This window comes from Aquarana catesbeiana, linkage group LG09 (assembly GCF_042186555.1).
Source record: "Aquarana catesbeiana isolate 2022-GZ linkage group LG09, ASM4218655v1, whole genome shotgun sequence".
Lineage (NCBI taxonomy): Eukaryota > Metazoa > Chordata > Amphibia > Anura > Ranidae > Aquarana > Aquarana catesbeiana.
In genome coordinates this window covers 212,923,057-212,942,743 of record NC_133332.1, presented here as the reverse complement: position 1 = coordinate 212,942,743, position 19,687 = coordinate 212,923,057, and the positions used below count along the sequence as shown (strand labels likewise).

The 19,687-nt window shown below is 44.7% G+C and overlaps 1 protein-coding gene across 1 annotated transcript in view; it reads left to right on the top strand.

Annotated features, from left to right (window-relative positions):
• The window catches only part of DBH (dopamine beta-hydroxylase), a 201,890-nt gene that overhangs the window by 139,821 nt on the left and 42,382 nt on the right, over positions 1-19,687 (top strand). The window contains exons 9-10 of the mRNA XM_073599672.1: positions 4,539-4,598; positions 15,013-15,140. Coding sequence (XP_073455773.1) covers positions 4,539-4,598; positions 15,013-15,140 — 188 coding nt within the window. The remainder of the gene's footprint in view (positions 1-4,538; positions 4,599-15,012; positions 15,141-19,687) is intronic.

Below are 19,687 nucleotides of genomic sequence, written 5' to 3'. Positions count from 1 at the left end.
AATCACCCCTATGGTCTAGCACTCACCAGAAAAAATCAGAACTTGCGCCAGTCTCGCACTCACCAGAAAAAAACAGAACTTGCGCCGGTCAAAATCTATATCTTTGCATCTGGGATGACCTCCGTCAGTCTAGATGTATCTCTGTACCAACCGCAGGGGTCCTCGCACTCGCAGCAAGTCAGTCCTTGGCACTCTTGTTGGTGGCCTGTGTCCTGTGGCACCCCCGTGTGAGTATAGTGAGGCCTCTAGCACATGTCTGATGGCATCTTCATATCCGACATGTGCTAGAGGCCTCACTATACTCACACGGGGGTTCCCTTCATGAGCATTTTAATGAGAATGGGAACGCGGCATGAATGAGACAATTTTGAAGGAAAAGTCGGTATATGTTAGACAAGTTGGCATAAAGAAATATGACGAGATTTGGAAACCTTGGTGGGATATAAAAGGATACCCTCCCTCAGAGGAGGTTGTAGGAAGAAAATGAGGGAGGAATTTCCTGTATAAAGTTAGAGAAGAAAGGGGAGGTGGAAGGGGTAGAGGTATCAATGCCTAAATAGGGAGGGAATAAAGTTAATAAAGACAGGATGTGACATAATGAAATAGTGAATGAGAGTGAAAGGTGTTAGATGGGAGGGTGAGTTTGTTGGGAGTGACTGCGGAGGTTGAATGGCTGGAGTGGGGTTGCTGTGGGAGGAGCTTGGAGAAATTGAATGGGGAATGAGTGGAAGATAGTAGGGTTCTCTAAAGAACACTTGAGAAGCTTGTAGCTTATGTTTCCCACTTTACTTTTGTGTTTGTATATGTAGATTGGTGGGGGGAGGGGGAGAGGGAATATGGTTGATTGTATGGTAAGATGTTTAATGAAAAATGCCTCAATAAAGATTATAAAGTTAAAAAAAATGTCCTCCTCTGCCCCCTTCACCTCACCCCCAGTAATGTCCTCCTCTGCCCCCATCACCTCCCCCCCCCACAGTAATGTCCTCCTCTGCCCCCTTCACTCCTTCCCAGTAATGTCCTCCTCTGCCCCCTCACATCAGTGTCCTCTCTACTGTGGCAAGGCGCCGTCACCGAGACACTCATATCAGTGTACTGCTACTATCCTCCTGCTCTCTGCTGTGGACTTGAGCCCTGGTGATCAGGACTTGAGCCCTGATCACCAGTAAGCTCCAAATAGATTGCATCTTACACAGGGCTTTTTGTTGGAGAAGTGAAGGGAGAACTTTTACCCTGCCTTCACATGACTGCACTTGACCCCTGCTACTGGCCAGTGGCCACCAGTGCTACTGGCCAGCGCACTATCATAGAAGAGAGTCAACTGTTACCCATACTTGCAAGTACCTTCACTCTCACTCCAAGTGGACAATCGGAGCAGCAGGAAAGAAGAGGGAAGGCAGCTATATGCGGCAAAGGGCGGGCTTTTATGTAAAGCTGTAGCTTTGTCCTGCACAGCTTCACTTTGAACGCAGTTCCATAGCCTTAGATTCAAGATCATTCTAAAGATACACAACAGAGGGTGATAGAGGAGGAACCACATTTTGTTGAGCCATATCATTCATATATATATATATATATATATATATATATATATATCAATCAATATCAATCCCAATTTTTTACTGTAACAAAAATGTCACTAGCTCACTCCTAAGTGACACTTCAGTTTTATACGTACATCTGTGGTCTGAAGCACCCACTGGCTTCATATATCTCTCGGAGACACCACTAATGAGATCTACCCACACACGTTTGTTCTTTTGACTCTATCTGGGACACTTATATTTAGCTATGTGTTAGCCACAGAAATTGTGGAACTGGGAACTGTGATTGGTGTACGATGCAACTAGAATCTCTGAGAGATATAAGATTCGCCCTTTGTATGACAGGGTTAGTACAGCAACCTGTACACTGTATGTTGCAGTACCTTTCCTGTCTCTGCAGCACAGTGAGCCGCAGCAAAGGTGTTGGTAGGATTGTGAAAGAGCTGAGGCAGTCCTATGCACTCCAAATTGAAAAATGATTTGGTGCTCCTCCTGCGCCATAGTGAACGGTGGATGGCTAGTGTGCTGTAATCACCTTTTGGGAGTGGTAATAGAAGTGTTTGGAAAAAGTGGAAAAGCCTGGCAAATGAGACTTGTCGGGTCAATATTTGACACGGTGCTAACGCAAGCATGTGATTAACACTGGGGGCTACAATGCACACAGTTTTGACAGGCGTTCGTGAAACTTTGAAAACACTCATGAAACGCCTGCTTTTGAAGCTAGTGTAAACTTAGCCTTAAAGAGGAACATCCTTAAAACAGTCAGGGAATATTTAATGACCAACAACAGTTAAGACAAAGAACACTTTCATCAGAAGTACAGTATGTGATTACAATATACCATATAGCGAGTTTAGGGGTCAGGAGTATATAATGTATGGTATGGAGTGCAATAGGCAGAGTTATGTAACGTTTAGTACAGAGCGCAGCAGCCATAAGTGTGTAAAACAAAACAGTAAAATGTATGTACCACACAGCACAGCATACAGTAGAGTGTAATGTACATTGCATGTTATAAAATCTTGACTACCGCAATCTGTTTGCTGTGTTGTATATTGCATACTCCTGACCACTACAAATGTATATAGAACTACACACTATGTAACCACCTATTGCTCACCTCTGCACCCCTCTTCCACTTCTTACCACTGCCCCCCCCCCCCCCCCGTCCACAGTTAATTTCTGTGCTTCCTCCCCAACTACATCAAATTTCTGCTTCCACAGCTTACTCCCATCCACAGCTCTCACCTCTGCTCACCTCTGCACCCTCCTACTCCATCCACAGCTCTCACCTCTGTACCTAGCCCCCACCATTATCCATAGCTCTCACCCCTGCATCTCCCCCTCCATCTACAGCTTTTACCTCTGTACCACCCCAACACATTCACAGCTTCACCTCTGATTGGTGGAGTATCTCTACTTAGGGTCCCCAACCCAACATCAGTACTGGCCAAAGAGGGAACCCCCCCCCCTCCCCCAGCTCAGTCTTTCCTTGACAAATATAGAGTCATTTATTTAATTGTACATCTAGAACCGGTTTATAGCCCAGCTACAGCCTAAATATACAGCCATTATCTAACTATCCACCCAAAATATCTGGTTTATCCCATGGATACAAGATCAATACACAGTACATATTTTATGGGCTGTCCATCCAGAACTGATGGTTTATACCACAGATACAAAAATTGGTGTATAGCGTGCTGACATATATCTAATAGCAGCCAGCACAACACTAAGACAAGTGTAAATAAAAAAATAGGTGAAAAGTAAAATTTTGTGCAGCGCTCAAGAAAATGCAAAATTCATGTATATACAAACAAGTGTACACTGTGCAATGACCGCAAAAAAACTAAGGCTTCATATACACGGGACGTTGTTAAACCTCTCCTGAAAGATTTAACTCGACAGCTAGAAACCGGCGTTTAAAAACGGCCTTTACATGCCGCGTTTAGTCGCATTTAGCCGCGTTTGCATCTAGAAGCGTTTGAAAAAAGAAAAAAAAAAAAAAAAAAAAAATATATATATATATATATATATATATATATATATATATATATATATATTTTTTTTTTTTTTTTTTCAAAATAGCCAAAAATGAAAAAACGCCTGTAAACGATTTGTTGTTTCAAATGCCTCTAAACACAGCTTCTGAACGCATTTTTTTTGGGTTCCAAAAAAAGCCTCTATATACAACTGCCTAGAAATTACTATAAACGAACCAGTGTAGATGTACTGATAAGATAACATAGAGGAGGGTTCAGGAGCAGTTGAAAAAAAATGCCCAACTGCTCCTAAACGTCCGTTTACCAGCAGCAGTGTACGTGAGGCCTAATAATAATGAAAAAGAGATGTGGGATTCACACCCAAACTAAAGTCCAGATTGTAAGCTCTAACGAGCAGGGCCCTCTGATTCCTCCTGTATTAAATTGTATTGTAATTGTACTGTCTGCCCTCATGTTGTAAATCGCTGCGTAAACTGTCGGCGCTATATAAATCGTGTATAATAATAATAATAATAATAATGTGCCTTCATATAAAGGTTGTTTTGAAACATAAAAATATACAGATAGAGATGCAAGCTAAATCTAGAACAATTTATCCAACTGTACATCCAAAAACACTGTTTTTTTTTTCTAACACCAATACAGCCTACATATGGAAGCATTTTATCCAATTATCCATCTAGAACCACTGGTTTATACCCTAGATACAGCATAAATATAGAACTATTTATTCAATTCATACATCCAGAACTGTTGATGTATACTGCACATGCTGCCTAAATATGTACACATTTATTAAACATCTCCACAGCTCTTTTGAGCCATATTCAAGCTGGAAAAACCCGCAAGCCCCAGAAATACCATATGTAAAATACATTGTAGTACAGGCAATGTAGCTATGAAGTGTATCTCTGGTTAGTCTCATCTGTGCCGGTGGGACAGAAGCATTTAGTCATATGAGTTTCACAGAGTGTTTTCTTTGACCTCACAGGGGGATTTGCTGATCACTAGTTGTTCTTACAACACAGAAGACAGAAGCCGGGTCACAGTGGTAAGAGTCTAATGCTTACATCGTAAAACCTTTACTTGTCACCCTCTTGGGGATCAAGAGCAAAGAACTATGTTGGCTTATTGTCAGATTATTTCAGCTCTGCTTACTGTTTTGATCTTTTTTTTTTTTTTGCTTGTTATTCTTCTACATTGAAGTCAAACTCAGCAATTGGTCATTTAAAGTATATGTGAACCCCAACTTTTAAAATAATCTATTTAATTTAGAATAGAAATGAAAGGCATTTGTTTATGTATATATAAACCTTCAACATAAAGAGCTCAGAGAGCTAGGGAAGGAGAAACAGCAGTACACTGAACTTCCCAGTGAATGGCTCTGTAGGGATGTGTGTGTTGAGTCTGATCACTGAAAACTGACTAAGCTGTGCTCTCATGCCTAGCGTGGTCAGTTTTTGATAGATAAGCAGAGTGACTTGCAGGAACACAAAGTATTTCACACAGGAAGTAATACAAGAGAAGAGGATACTTTTTTATACAAATACATTGTGCAGCAGACACATATCAGGAATATGATATGTTGGGTTAACATATTCTTTAATTTTTTTTAGATATATAGAGTTCATGATGTTGTTACTGGACACTTTTTACTTGGTTCTATCTCTTGAACAATACATTTGATGCCTTGCATCTAAAGCCAGCAGGGACCATTACAAAATGGTTTACTCTGTATATCTGATTACCAAAACTATTACAAATGTTATATATCTCAATAAGTTTCACAGTAGACTTTCTTTTAAATTAACACTAATATATTTTGTTAATACATTGTGCTATCACCTCCTTCTGGAACACTATAGGGTCTATTGATAAAGTAGAGAATGTGACTTATACCAAGATTTTCTGGTGGCGAACCATCCATCGGCATGTGTTTTAAATGGGAGTGATTGTTTCTTCTCCAGTAAATGTTTGTGAAAGTCACGTTTTTTGGGTTTTTTTTATGCAAGAATGCGGTTAAGAATGAAAATGGCAGCAGCATTTGACCAGTGATACAATACAAAAATGATAGCGTACAGTTTGTCAGTATAGTCTGAGAAGTAGCAGTGCTGGGTCTTAGGATGGACATTAATGATGGACATTAACCACTTCAATACAGGGCACTTATACACCTTCCTGCCCAGACCAATTTTCAGCTTTTAGTGCTGTCGCAGTTTGAAAGACAATTGCGCGGTCATACAACACTATACCCAAACTAAATTTTTATCATTTTTTTCCAACAAATAGAGCTTTCTTTTGGTGGTATTTGATCACCTCTGCAGTTTTTATTTTTTGCTAAACAAATAAAAAAAGACCGAAAATTTTGAAAAAAATAAGTTTTGCTTTTGTTTCTGTTAAAATTTTTTTAAAATAAGTAAGTGTTCTCTTTCACTGATGGGCACTGATAAGGCGACACTGACAGGCACTGATAAGGCGGCACTGATGAGGTGGCACCAATGAGCAGGCACTGACGGGCACTGACGATGGGCACTGATGTGTGGCACTGATGGGCACTGGTAGGTGGCACTGATAGTTGGCACTGATATGCAGCACTGATGGGCATTGATAGGCAGCACTGATGGGCACTCATGGATGGCACTGGGTGGCACTGGTGGGCACTGATGGGCACTGATAGGCGACACTGATGGGCACTGAAAGGCTGCAAAGATGGGTTCTTATGGGTGGCACTGATGGGCACTGATAGGCGGCACTGCTGGGCACTGATGGGCACTGATAGGCGGCACTGCTGGGCACTGATACGTGGCACTGATATGAGGCACTGATAGGCATCCCTGGTGGCACTGGCAGTGGTAGGCATTGTGAGTGGGCACTGATTGGCAGCTGCCTGGGCATTGATTGGCAGCTGCCTGGGCACAGATTAGTATTTCCCTGGGGGTCTAGGGGGCATACCTGGTGGTCCAGTGTGGATGGCCACCCTGGTGGTCCTGGGCGGCTTCCCTGGTGGTCCTGGGTGGCTTCCCTGGTGGTCCTGGATGGGATCCGAGGGGGGGGTGTGCTGATAAACAATCAGCACAGACCCCCCCTGTCAGGAGAGCAGCCGATCGGCTCTCTTCTACTCATGTCTGTCAGACGCGAGTGAGGAAAAGCCGATCACTGCCTCTTCCTATTTACATCGTGATCAGTCGTGATTGGACACGGCTGATGACGTGGTAAAGAGTCTCTGCCAGAGACTCTTTACCTAGATCGGTGTTGCGGGGTGTCAGAATGACACCTCGCAACAACGATCGCCGCGATGCGGGCCCCCGGGGGTGCGTATCGGCTCAATATCCTGAGGACGTCATATGACGCCCAGTCAGGGTATTGAAACCACTTTGCCGCCGTCATTCTGCTATATGGCGGGTGGCAGCTTAGTAAACAAGTTAGATGGTCAGTCTAACAACTAGCAGATGGAGGAAAGAAGGGAAGTCTCAGCTATTAAAACATAAATACATTTTGATTGAGGTGGAGAGAAATATATCAATTGGAGGATATACTAAAAACTAGGGATGGGCCGAACAGACCCCTGTTCGGTTTAGACCAGAACTTCCGAACACCATGAAAGTTCGGACCTGCATAACGAACCCCATTAAAGTCAATAGGACCTGAACATCAAAAATCAAAAGTGCCCATTTTGAAGGCTTATATGCAATAATTGGGCATACAATGGTTTTAGGGGTGCGGGTCCTGCCCTGGGGATATGTATCAATAAAAAAAAAGTTTGTGAAAAACATCATTTTTAAATGAGCAGTGATTTTTTGATTTTTAAAGTGAAAGTCTAAAAATGAAAGAATTCCATCCAATATAGTGCTCAGGGCCCTTAGTCTACCTGTAAAGTAAGAGATCTGTACCATGTCTAGAATCTGCTGCAGCAATAATTGCATTTATAAAGCCAAACAAAAAAAAAAACATTTTCCCTGCAAGCTGCCTTTATTTTGCTCAGCAACAGCTGGGGAGCCAGTGTGTATGCTGAGGCCACAATGTAGTGCACTGGGAACAAGATTAGAGATTTTTTAGAGATTTTTTGGATACATTCTGGTGTCACTTTGACTTTGTATAGAAGTAACTAAAAAGTTGGTCTTTGTGTGTCGGTGGCGCCTTCCCACCATAACCCTATAGAGGTACTCTTAAAGCAAGCAAGAATTGGCTTTGCTTTAAAAAATTGCAATGATATGCACCTGTCAAACAGGTCCAGAAAAATGACTCTTTGGGTGTCGGGGGGCGCTTTCCCATCGTAACCCTATAGAGGTGCTCTTGATGAAGGCAAAAAAAATTGCAATGATATGCATATGGTTAGGTGTTTTTGTCACGTTTGATGTGCCCGAGACAGTTTGCAGATAGCTACAGTGCGATCTGCTGCAGAAGTGCTGAAAAAGGCCCAGACAGCTGAGCTTTAGGGAGTGGGCTGGGAGATAACAGCTGCAGAATGTGATGGAATAGGGTGGCTTCTCTCTACTCTTTCTTGATGTCGGCCTCCTTGGGGTTGTGCCGCCTCACCTTCAGTTTCCTCCTCTGCTCTATCTGGCACCCAAGTCACATCAGTAACCTCATCATCATCATCATCTCCATCTCCTTCATCTTCATCATTACCACTGGAGACGACTTGGCAATACACTGCGGCTTGGGGAACATGAATGCCAATTTGTCTACCAGTGTTCCTCCCTCTCTCTAGGCTCATGTTCCTGTCATCCTCAACCTCAGAACCAACATCTGAATCCAGTAATGGCTGGGCATCATCAAGGAGCAAGTGGCTGACGCTGTGGTCAAATAACTCAGCTAACTACTCAATGACTGATGTTGGGGCTATGGCAGGAATAGATGTGGACAAGGAGGCAGGTTTATCCACCAACTGCAGGGCACTGCACACTTGTCTCTACTTGCGTGACAGAGGATGAGGAGGATGAGGAAGGTTTAGTAAGCCAGTCCACCACCTCCTCTGCATGCTGTGGCTGGATAGCACGGGCAAACTCACTAGAGGAAATGATGCCCTGCCTGAGGACTGACCACCACATTCACCTCCACGGATACACTATAATATACTGCAATATAATGCGCCAAACGTACAGTGACGCACAGAACTATTTGGCGTTAAACTGGCAGAAACACACAAAACTATATGGCGTTAAACTGGCAGTAACGCATACAAAACTATATGGCGTTAAACTGGCAGTAACACACACAGAAGTAAATGGCGTTAAACTGGCAGTAACACAATCAAATAGACAGTGTTCAACCGTCACTACACTGACGCTATCTGAACTGTCCTAACTCTAGCTATACACGTATACTGACACGGTCTCACTACACTGCACTGAAACTATGTGAGCTGTCCCTACTCCACACTAATGTACAGTGCCTTGCAAAAGTATTCACCCCCCCCCCCCCTTGGCATTTTTCGTGTTTTGTTGCCTCACAACCTGGAATTAACATGGATTGTTTGAGGATTTGCATCATTTAATTTACAGAACATGCCCACAACTTTGAAGATGTTTTTTTTTTTTTTTTTTGTGAAGCAAACAACAAATAGGACAAAATAACAGAAAAAGTCAATGTGCATAACTATTCACCCCCTAAAGTCATTACTTTGTAGAGCCACTTTTTGCGGCTATCACAGCTCCAAGTCGCTTTGGATAAGTCTCTATGAGCTTGCCACATTTTGCCACTGGGATTTTTGCCCATTTCTCCTTGCAAAACTGCTCCAGCTCCTTCAAGTTGGATGGTTTGCGCTTGTGAACAGCAATCTTTAAGTCTGACCACAGATTTTCTATTGGATTGAGATCTGGGCTTTGACTAGACCATTCCAACACATTTACATGTTTCCCCTTAAACCACTCAAGTGTTGATTTAGCAGTGTGTTTGGGGTCATTGTCCTGCTGAAAGGTGAACCGCCGTCCTAGCCTCAAATCATACATAGAGTGGTACAGGTTTTGCTCAAGAATATCCTTGTATTTAGCACCATCAATCTTTCCCTCAACCCTGACCAGTTTCCCAGTCCCGACCACTGAAAAACATCCCCACAGCATGATGCTGCCACCACCATGTTTCACTGTGGGGATGGTGTTCTTTGGGTGATGTGATGTGTTGGGTTTGCACCAGACATAGTGTTTTCTTTGCTGGCCAAAAAGTTCAATTTTAGTCTCATCAGACCAGAGCACCTTCCTTTTGGGAGTCTCCCACATGCCTTTTCGCAAACTCAAAACGTGCCATTTTGTTCTTTGCTGAAAGTAATGGCTTTCTTCTGGCCACTCTGCCATAAAGCCCAACTCTATGGAGCATATGGCTTATTGTCATCCTATGTACAGATACTCCAGTCTCTGCTGTGGAACTCTGCAGCTTCTCCAGAGTTACCTTAGGTCTCTTGCTGCCTTAATGCTCTCCTTGCCCGGTCCATGAGTTTTGGTGTGCGGCCGTCTCTTGGCAGGTTTGCTGTTGTGCCATGTTCTTTCCATTTGGTTATGATAGATTTGATGGTGCTCCTAGGGATCATCAAAGATTTGGATATTTTTTTAGAACCTAACCCTGACTTGTACTTCTCAACAACATTGCCCCTTACATGTTTGGAGAGTTTGGAGAGAGGTCTTCATGGTAGTGTTTGGTTAGTGGTGCCTCTTGCTTAGGTGTTGCAGCCTCTGGGGCCTTTCAAAAAAGTGTGTATATGTAATGACAGATCATATGACACTTAGCTTGCACACAGGTGGACATAATTTCACTAATTATTTGACTTCTGAAGGTAATTGGTTGCACCAGAGCTTTTTTTGGGCTTCATAACAAGGGGGGTGAATACATGCGCACATTCCAATTATCAGTTTTTTATTTCTGAAAAATTGTTTTATGTATATATTTTTCTAATTTTGCTTCATCAACTTAGACTATTGTGTAGTGATCCATCACATATAATTCAGATTAAAAAAACATTGAACTAAAGGCTGTAATGTAACAGAATAGGTAAAAAGCCAAGGGGGTGAATACTTTTGCAAGGCACTGTATGTATGAATGACACGGTCTCACTACACTACAGTGAAACTATCTGAGCTGTCCCTATTTTAGCTGCACACTATGCAAAGCTGAATGATGGTCCTCCATACTACACTCACACTATCCCTAGACTGACACTAAACTAATATTCTACACTGACAATTGAAGCAAAATAGAACAGTATAACACACTAACTAACTAATAGCACTGAACAAAGCCCTGTTCTATCTCATTCCATGCCGAAATCACACTGAAAATGCCTGCCATTGAAAGAATACTTTTATACTGTGGGGCAGGAATGAGCCATGATTGGATAAAGTCATGATGATAGTGTCCAATCATGACTCTGACAGTGCTCTGTGCCCTGATTGGCTGAAGCTTTCACTGCTTCAGCCAATCAGGGCTTGCAATGCACTGTTCAGTGCCGCAATGCATTGTGGTTGGTTCGGGGGCCGAACAAACGGTCGAACAACCGTTTTTTTCGGCTGTTCGTCAAACGTCCAAACCGTTCACCCATCCCTACTAAAAACATTGTATTATCGATAGTTAAGTTTCTATAGGCAAAGATTGAATGAAAGATTCCCAGACATCAAAGTATTTTTAGACCTGTGATTCCTTGTGTAATCATTCTACGTGGAAAATATTGGATAGTTTGTCTATAAACAAAGAACTGGTGGGGAGTTTTGGGTAGATCCACTTATGTAGGTTGGCATTCTGTGCTGTAAGGGATATGACAATGAGGAGTTGTTTTCAGCCTCTTGAGATTTGAATACCTGGGATGTTGATTAGGCCAAAAAGTGCCCATTAAAGGGTTAGAGGGAGGGCTGCTGTAAGAAATCACAGGGCCCATACAGCCTACCTGACAGGCCACTGTGGCCTGTGCAGTATAAATCAGAGGTTTGTTTATGTGGTTGGAGATTTCTGGAGCTGTGTGCAGGTAACCTATGTTATGCTATGGGGACACAGCATCTGTACAAACACAGCCACAGGTTGTAATTTGACAGGCGTGTCAGTGCAGGTGTATGGCCCCGAACACAGACAGTGTGCATTCAGGGCCCCACACCCATACCTGTCAAATTAGGACCAGCAGATTCAGCAGCATGAACAATTGACTCTTGCACACAGCCAGAGTACCTGTGTGAATAAGCCCTTGGGAGTTGGTAAAACCCCATGGTTGATCAGCACTTACTGCCCTCCAACCGCTACCCCTTTAGCTGCAGTGGTTGGGGGTGTACCCATGCTTTGCTGTTTAGGTACCGATTGCTCACTGTGTTCATTCAGGAAAGGAAGGGAACAGGAACGGCAGCAGCTGGTGGGAGGGAGAGAACAAGTGCGGCTGCTGCACTCCAATTTGTAGTGGAGATTTTTTTTTTACCTTAGTTAGGATATCCTGCAAGCATGTCCAATTAAAGTGATTGTAAAGTCAGAAGGCTTTTTATCTTAATGCATTCTATGCATTAAGATAAAAAAACACCTGTGTGCCTCAGCTCCCCTAATACTTACCTGAGCCCCCTCTCTGTCCAGCAATGTCCTTGAGTGTCTCAGCCGTCTGAGATTCTCACTTCTGACTGGATGGTACACAGCAGCGGTGCCATTGGCTGCCGCTGCTGTCAATCAAGTCAGCAAGCCAATCAGGAGAAAGAGGGGATGGGGCCGGGTCGGGCTCTGCATCTGAATGGACACAGAGAGCTGCTTGGTGTGGGGTCACTGAACAGGAGGGAGGGGCCAGGATCACAGGAAAGGAACCCAAGAAGTGGAGGATCCGGGCTGCTCTGTGAAAATCCACTGCAACAAAGCAGGTAAGTATAACATGTTTGTTATTTTCATAAGAAAAAAATTAGACTTTACAATCACTTTAATTTTCCCAGTCCTTCCCAGAAAATTTCTTAATGGTAGAGGTTTCACTTTTAGGAAAAGGAACAGATTATCAATTAAGCATGGAGATTTCTCTAGGGCTGTATTGGAGGAGAATAGTTACTTATTTGCAACATCTACCAAGGATTCTGAGAGGTCTGAGTTGTTCCATAAGGCGAGGAAAAGAAATGCATGTTTGATTAGCATGCAGTGTATAGCCCCATACACACGATAACACTTTGTACAGACTTTCCCTTGGATTTTTGTACAAAGGGCATTGGCCAGAAGTTTGTCTTGCATACAGACGACAGGACTTTTCCAGCCAGCTTTCACCAAATCACGTGGTTTTTCAGCTCTTTACCACCACCCTTTGGTCAACTTCTGTATTGTTGTCTGATATTGTGTCAATCTCGCCACTTTTATTGGCGAGATTGACACCTTGCGAGCCGGGTTCACACTGGTGCGGGGATCCGACTTGGATCCCCGCCAATGCCAGGCACTATGTTTGGTATGAATCTTGAGAGGGAACTCCACGCCGAATTTTAAATAAAATAATGGCATGGGTTCCCCTCCAGGGGCATACCAGGCCCTTAGATCTGGTATGGATTTTAAGGGGAACCCCCTACGCCGAAAAAACAGCGTGGGCGTCCCCCCAAAATCCATACCAGACCCTTATCCGAGCATGCAGCCCGGCTGGTCAGGAAAGGGGGTGGGGACGAGCAAGCGCCCCCCTCCTGAGCCGTACCAGGCCGCATGCCCTCAACATGGGGGGTGGGTGCTTTGGGGGAGGGGATGCCCTGCGGCCCCCCCACCCCAAAGCACCTTGTCCCCATGTTGATGAGGACAAGGGCCAAGGGGGCAAGGGGACAAGGGGGCTCCCGGATTACGATAAGCCCCTGGCCCGCAGACCCCGACAACCAATGGCCAGAGTTGTCCGGAAGAGGCCCTTGTCCTCATGAACATGGGGACAAGGTGCTTTGGGGTGGGGGGGCCGCAGGATGCCCCCTCCCCCAAATCACCCACCCCCCATGTTGAGGGCATGCGGTCTGGTACGGCTCAGGGGGGGGCCTCTCGCTCGTCCCCACCCCCTTTCCTGACCGGCTGGGCTGCGTGGTCGGATAAGGGTCTGATATGGATTTTGGGGGGGACCCCCGTAGGGGGTTCCCCCTTAAAATCCATACCAGACCTAAGGGCCTGGCATGCCCCCAGAAGGGAATTCCCTCTCGCGCTGGCTGCAATAGGAAAATGTGTTTTTCCTATTGCAGCCAGCACGAGATGCACAGTACCCTGTCGCCAGGAACCAGCGCGATGGGTATCGCGCTGGAAACATTCTCGCGGCCGCATACTGTAGTTTGTACAAAGGTCCGATGCTTTTGTGTACACACGATCGGACTTTGCTCCATCGGACTTTTGTTGCCGGAAAGTTTGTCCGTTCGCACAGCCAACAAAAGTCCAATGGAAACAGAAAAAGTTTGTCTGATGGAGTGTACACACGGTCGGATATTGCTCCAAAACAGCTAATTTGCATGTTTGTTGTCAAAAAGTCAGATCATGTGTACGGGCCTTATCCGTATTTTGTGCCATGTAACGCATAAGAGGGGATTCACTGACACCTTGGTGGTTAGGTATACTTTATGTAGATGAAGAACAAGTCATTTCAAAGAGTCATATTTTGGTCAAGTTCAGTGTTCTGATGCCTATAGAGTGTTTATTGCAAAGGAAGCCTTACTGGTGAGGGGTAAAAAATGTCGGGATGTGGGTCTGGATACAGTCTGAGATGATTTTAGCTAATAACTTATAGTCTGTGTTGCGAAATTATATGGGTTGGTAAAAATTAACAAATTCAGGATTTTTCTCAGGCTTACTGGGGATATTTCTGTGGATAGGAGCTTATAAAAATCAGCTGGATAGCCATCCAATCCAGGCATTTTATGGTTAGCTGAACATTTTATGGCCTGTTGGATTTTCAAAGCAGTAATTGGGGAATAAACTTGCTCACATTGATCAGTGGTGAGTTTAGGTAATCTAGCTTGGTCAAACGGTTGCTGGAGTAGGAGTGGTTGAGAGGTTTGATCAGCACGCTGCAACTATGGACTTCATGCAGGTAGTGCTAGTTTGGAGGTTGGGATCTATTATTTTAAGAATACGTCATTTAGGACCGCTAAGTTTGAGGAAAGGACCGATTTTATAGCCCCATCTATAAAATTTGTTGTTTGTGTAAAGTAGCTTTTGTTTTGTTTGAGAGGGTACAAAGGTATTTAAGGTATGCTTCTCTGCTAAATGCTGTATATAAATTAGAAGAACATTGTTTTACAAATGGGAACATTGTTGGAGAGCTGCCTGGCAGTGTAAGATATGCTGTAACCCCTGAGAGCTGCTTCAATCCTTCTTTATAGACCAGATATGTATGTCTTATCTAAAAATTGAAACATTACCGCCTTGTTTTTCCAAGATTCACCAAAAGCTAAATTAACTATTTTGATGGTCTGACCTTATAATGATATCAAAGAGCATAAACTAATATTACATTGGTTTTGTTATTCCCCTGACTGCGTATGTGAATGTTATAAACTGTCATTTTGTTTCTGGTGCTGCAGGGTGGATTCAGTATAACGGATGAGATGTGTGTGAATTATATACATTATTACCCTCGTACCGAACTGGAACTGTGCAAAAGTCATGTGGATCCAGGATATCTGCGAAGATACTTCAATTTGGTGAACAGGTCAGTGACATAGTGAGAGCAAGCAATTCATAAAGGGTACCTGTTTTGAGAAAAATTTGAAGGCTACTGTTGCTGACCTGTTTTTCTAAAAATGCTATAATTCCTGGCTGTCAGGCTAGCTGTTTTGCTTCAAAACTTTGAGATACTCATATGGGGTAGGTATGCAGGTAAGCAAGGGTGTAACTACCACCATAGCGAACCATGCGGGTGCTATGGAGCCCGCAGCCGAGTGGGGCCCAGTGAGGATAAGAGCACCGCCGGCACAGTCTCCCAGCCAGGGGAAGAGAGAGGAAAGGAAGAGGCGAGCTGTCTGTATCAGCAGAGAGCTGAATTGCCCGATGTAATAGCTTTCATTAGAACTTCCAGTGTTCCCGGGGCTCACGTCACATAGCTTCACCTTTTGGCCCGGTGCCTTTGATAGACAGAACGCCGATCCAATGCGGGACATGTGACATCATCAAAGGCATCGGGCCAAGAGGTGGGGCTATGTGACGATGAGCCCCTAGAAGACGGGAAATTCAAATGAAAGCTATTACAGCGGGCAATCCTGCTCTTTGCTGATCCGGGTGGCTCGCCTCTTCCTCTGCATAGGTGGGGCTGTATAAGGCACAGGCAGACCAGGCTGTACTGGGCACAGGTCACGCTGTATTGGGCACAGGTCACGCTGTATTGGGCAAAGGTCATGCTACATTGACACTAGGGCAGCTGTGGGGGAGGGGGCTGTTTGCAGGGGGGCCCCATACAACATTTTGCTATGGGGCCCTGCCATTTCTAGTTATGCCCCTGCAGGTAAGGATGATTTTAGTCTGATGTACTCTGAATCAGCATAATTGTCAATGACAGAACAGTTTTCCATAAAACAGAAAAAAAATGGGGCAGGCAATGGTTACAGAAGGAAAAAGTCTTGCCAGTGGTAAAAACAGTAACTTCTGACCCTTTGTCCCATTTATATTAGCCTGAAACCTTATGTCTCGCACCAGTTTCCTTTTTCAAGGCTATTTTTACAGCCCTATTCAGTACTTAGCCTGATACTGGACTACAATAATATGGAGATCAAGATATTGCTTTTATTCTGGCCCCCTTTCCTGAGATACTGAAGCTATGCTGCACCATTTTCCTCCGGTCAGTAGAGACAGAACTAAAGCCAAGCAAACCCATAGATACAGGACACTGAGAATCCTGGGAGGTGTTGTTCAAGCAACAAAAAGGGACAACTGGGTTTCTGAACTACAGATCCCTGGATGCTTTTGGGCACAGGGGGAGCCAAGGAGAGGACTGAAGTAGAACCATTTAGGAAAAGCCGCTCTCTTGGTGCTGCGGGAGTGTTGGCAGATAGATCCATGGAACCTTCCTTTCCTTGAGGCTAAGCCATTCCGGCTCTGAGCTAATTGTCAGCGGGAGCAAGAGACTTCCAGCAGCCTTGCAGGCATCAGTTTCTTCTCTCATTGCCGTCGGGAGAACTGATTGTACCTGGGCTCGCTGCTACAGAATGCTGGACTCTTGCTACATCCTACATCATAGTGAAATTGAGGGGGCCCCTTCTACCACAAGAACACACCTCTAAGTCCAGGAGCTGGTGAGAGGACTGCAAGCCCACATTTCTTTCCATTGTTACACACAAGAGCCACTGAGAGCAGTACATTTAGGTATCAGAACTTTCCTACATCCAACTAAACCCAGCTGGCCTGTTATCAATATTACACTATACCCCTCCAAAAGAGTCTGAGCCGCAGAAATATTGAACTGCACCCATAACTGAATACAGTTACCAAGATCTATACTGAAACATGGCGGTACCCACTGCCTATCCACTACCTAAAAATTCTCAAAGGAGACTTTCACCAAGTGCGCCAACGTTTTTAAAGGGCCCCAACGGTTCCCAGCCGAAGACCCATATTAGAGACTGCCCCTATGTTACTATTGCTACACCCTGTGTACTGATGGAAGCTATGTTAGGCCTAAACTGACTGGATTGGCCAAGACCATATCAAAATGATTGCACACTTGAAGAAACCTACACGTTAGTAGTATAGCCCATTCATTAGTAGTTCAAATCTATTCATTGCTCACTATTGTACTTCTGTTGGCTTTGTTACTGTTTATGCTACTCTGGAGGTCAAATATGAATGCTGTTTACATTCTGCTAACAATACCCTGTATGTTATTACTATGTTCAATCTATTTTGTGTTTACCCAGTTATCTATTCACCTACAGTAGTTCACAATACATTAAGTTACCTTTTAATATCTGATTCTGTTTTTATCTCTCTGGTAGAACACTATCTCTGAGTGTCAGGCACTGCCCCATACTGCTATACTCAGTGGCGGCCAGTGCTTAATATATTGGGGGGGGGGGGGGGGGGGGGCGTCAAACTAGCACAACAGGCACACTTGAGTCAGGAAACAGTTTATTGCTTGTTTTTGTATTTTTATTGAGGGGATAAAACTTGGATGGGGAGTAGGGGTATTATGGGATGCCCACTTGACTTTAGACAACTTCAGGGACAACCCTCCTATATACAGTCTATTTACACTCCTTACTCTTCCTCCAGCACTTCACTTGCTTGAAAAAAAACTGAATTACCTGGGACACTTTTGGTAAAACTGGCAAAGCACTCAGCCAGATCAAAGCAAGAGCCCTTTACAGGCAGGGCCCCTGGGCCCCTTTGGTTGTGTAGCAAAGTCCAGTGTCCAGCTTACATTCCTGTGGCTACTGATCCCAGCACCACCTCTTCAGGCACTTCCAGACCACCTGGCTGCAGCTACCCCTTTCACTAGCCCTCCTGGCTACTTATCCTCAGTCCTCCCAGACTACACACTCACCAGCCCACCCGCTAACTTCTCCTGGAGAACTCCTGGACACGCTGACCTGCTCCTGCTGTCCTCACACTTGCTCCTGTGCCTCCAGGATGGATGTCTTCCATGTGTCATAGTGGGTCCCTCCAGCACCCAAGCCCCAGGTCACCCCTCCCAGACCAGGGGGCACCCTCAAGGGCCACCAACAGCCTACTCAGCACTCCTTCTCCATCTTCAACCCGACTGCCCCTGCTGGCATGACCCAGGAGTATTTAAGAGGTGCCTGCCCTCTGCCAGCCCACTCTGCTGGGGATTGGCTGGGGCCCTCATCAGTACTCCAAGCAGGTCCTCCTATACTCCACCCTCTACTTCTGGAAGCTTCTTTAAGGTTCCAGAGAGCAGGAGGAGTTACCAGAGGTGCTGTTTGATGAGGCATCCAGCCTCCCCGAGTCACTCATTCCTGATGCAGATTCAGCCCAGGCCTGGCTCTTGGCCAGGTTAAATTTTCCTACATTAGCAACTATATACACTAGCACCTAGCTAGAGGGTGCTACAGTTACATACAGTCTGTACCAAATTCTCTTAGTTTACCATCTCCAGGAATGTATGTAATAACTGACTATAATTCATTTTTGTATTCCTTCAAATGAAAAAAAATTTCCAGTCCAGCACCTTGTATAAAGCAGCCTTCCGTGGTGTCTGGGAGCCTCACCTGTTATAGATGACAACAGATCTGACAGGTTCTCTTTAACAGCTGTAGTCACAGTGAGAAAGCTGGGAGCACAGCCTGTCCTTTTTTATTTCCTACATTCATGGAGCAGAGAGGGTTGGGCCACCCTGTTATCCCTGGACCATTTATGACCAACTACAAGGAAAAATGACAAATAAATGTTTGAAAAAGCAGCCAAAGCCGTCCACCAGGATAACACTTAGCTATAGAACAATGTAATTGTAGCCAGGTGCTGGCAGCTTTCTTCCCCCTCAGTGTTTGGGGAAGCCCAACAACAAAGAGCTGTGGGGCTCAGGTATGCCTGCTCACTCTCTCTGCTCTTCCCCAACCCCCTTCCCTCTCTATTATCTCTTTCGTCTGGCCAAACCAAATCCCAAGGGAGGAGCAGCTGTACTGTATGAAGCAGAAACAAGACTACAGTTCCCAGGGAGCCACACAGGACTCTGTGGGGAGTGGCGGAAGGATTCATACCAGACTGCTCGGGAAAGCTCAGGGCAGTTGGTGCAGGGACAAGGGAGAGTGTGGACCTTTGTGGCAGCACATCTAGTCATTTGAGATCCCAGCCAAAGGGGAAAGTCTCTACCCAAAGTCATCGCTATACAGGAACAGTATATAGCTGCACCATCTACCTCACCACCGCTAAACGTTCAAAGACAGCGTGTTACTGCTCATTACCATCCACAGTGCTGTTTGCTGACTGAGGAAGTAACTGCCACCACAGCTGGGAGACAGGACTGGTGAGAAGACAGGCAGGAACTGAGCCCCTAAGAGGAGGGCTGACCGCTAAACTTGTTTGAGCCACCTTCAGATCTGCTATATATGGTAAGCTGTAGGACAATATTCCGTGTCCATGTTTAAGATAAGATTGCTTCATTGACCTTTAAATGGTGTACGCAGGTGCTTCCATTCCATATCTTGGTGTTAAACTGACCTCTGACATTGCAAAACTTTATCGGGTGAATTACACTCCTCTCTATGACTCTACAGAACATGGCCTGAAGACCTATTTATTCAACTGGTC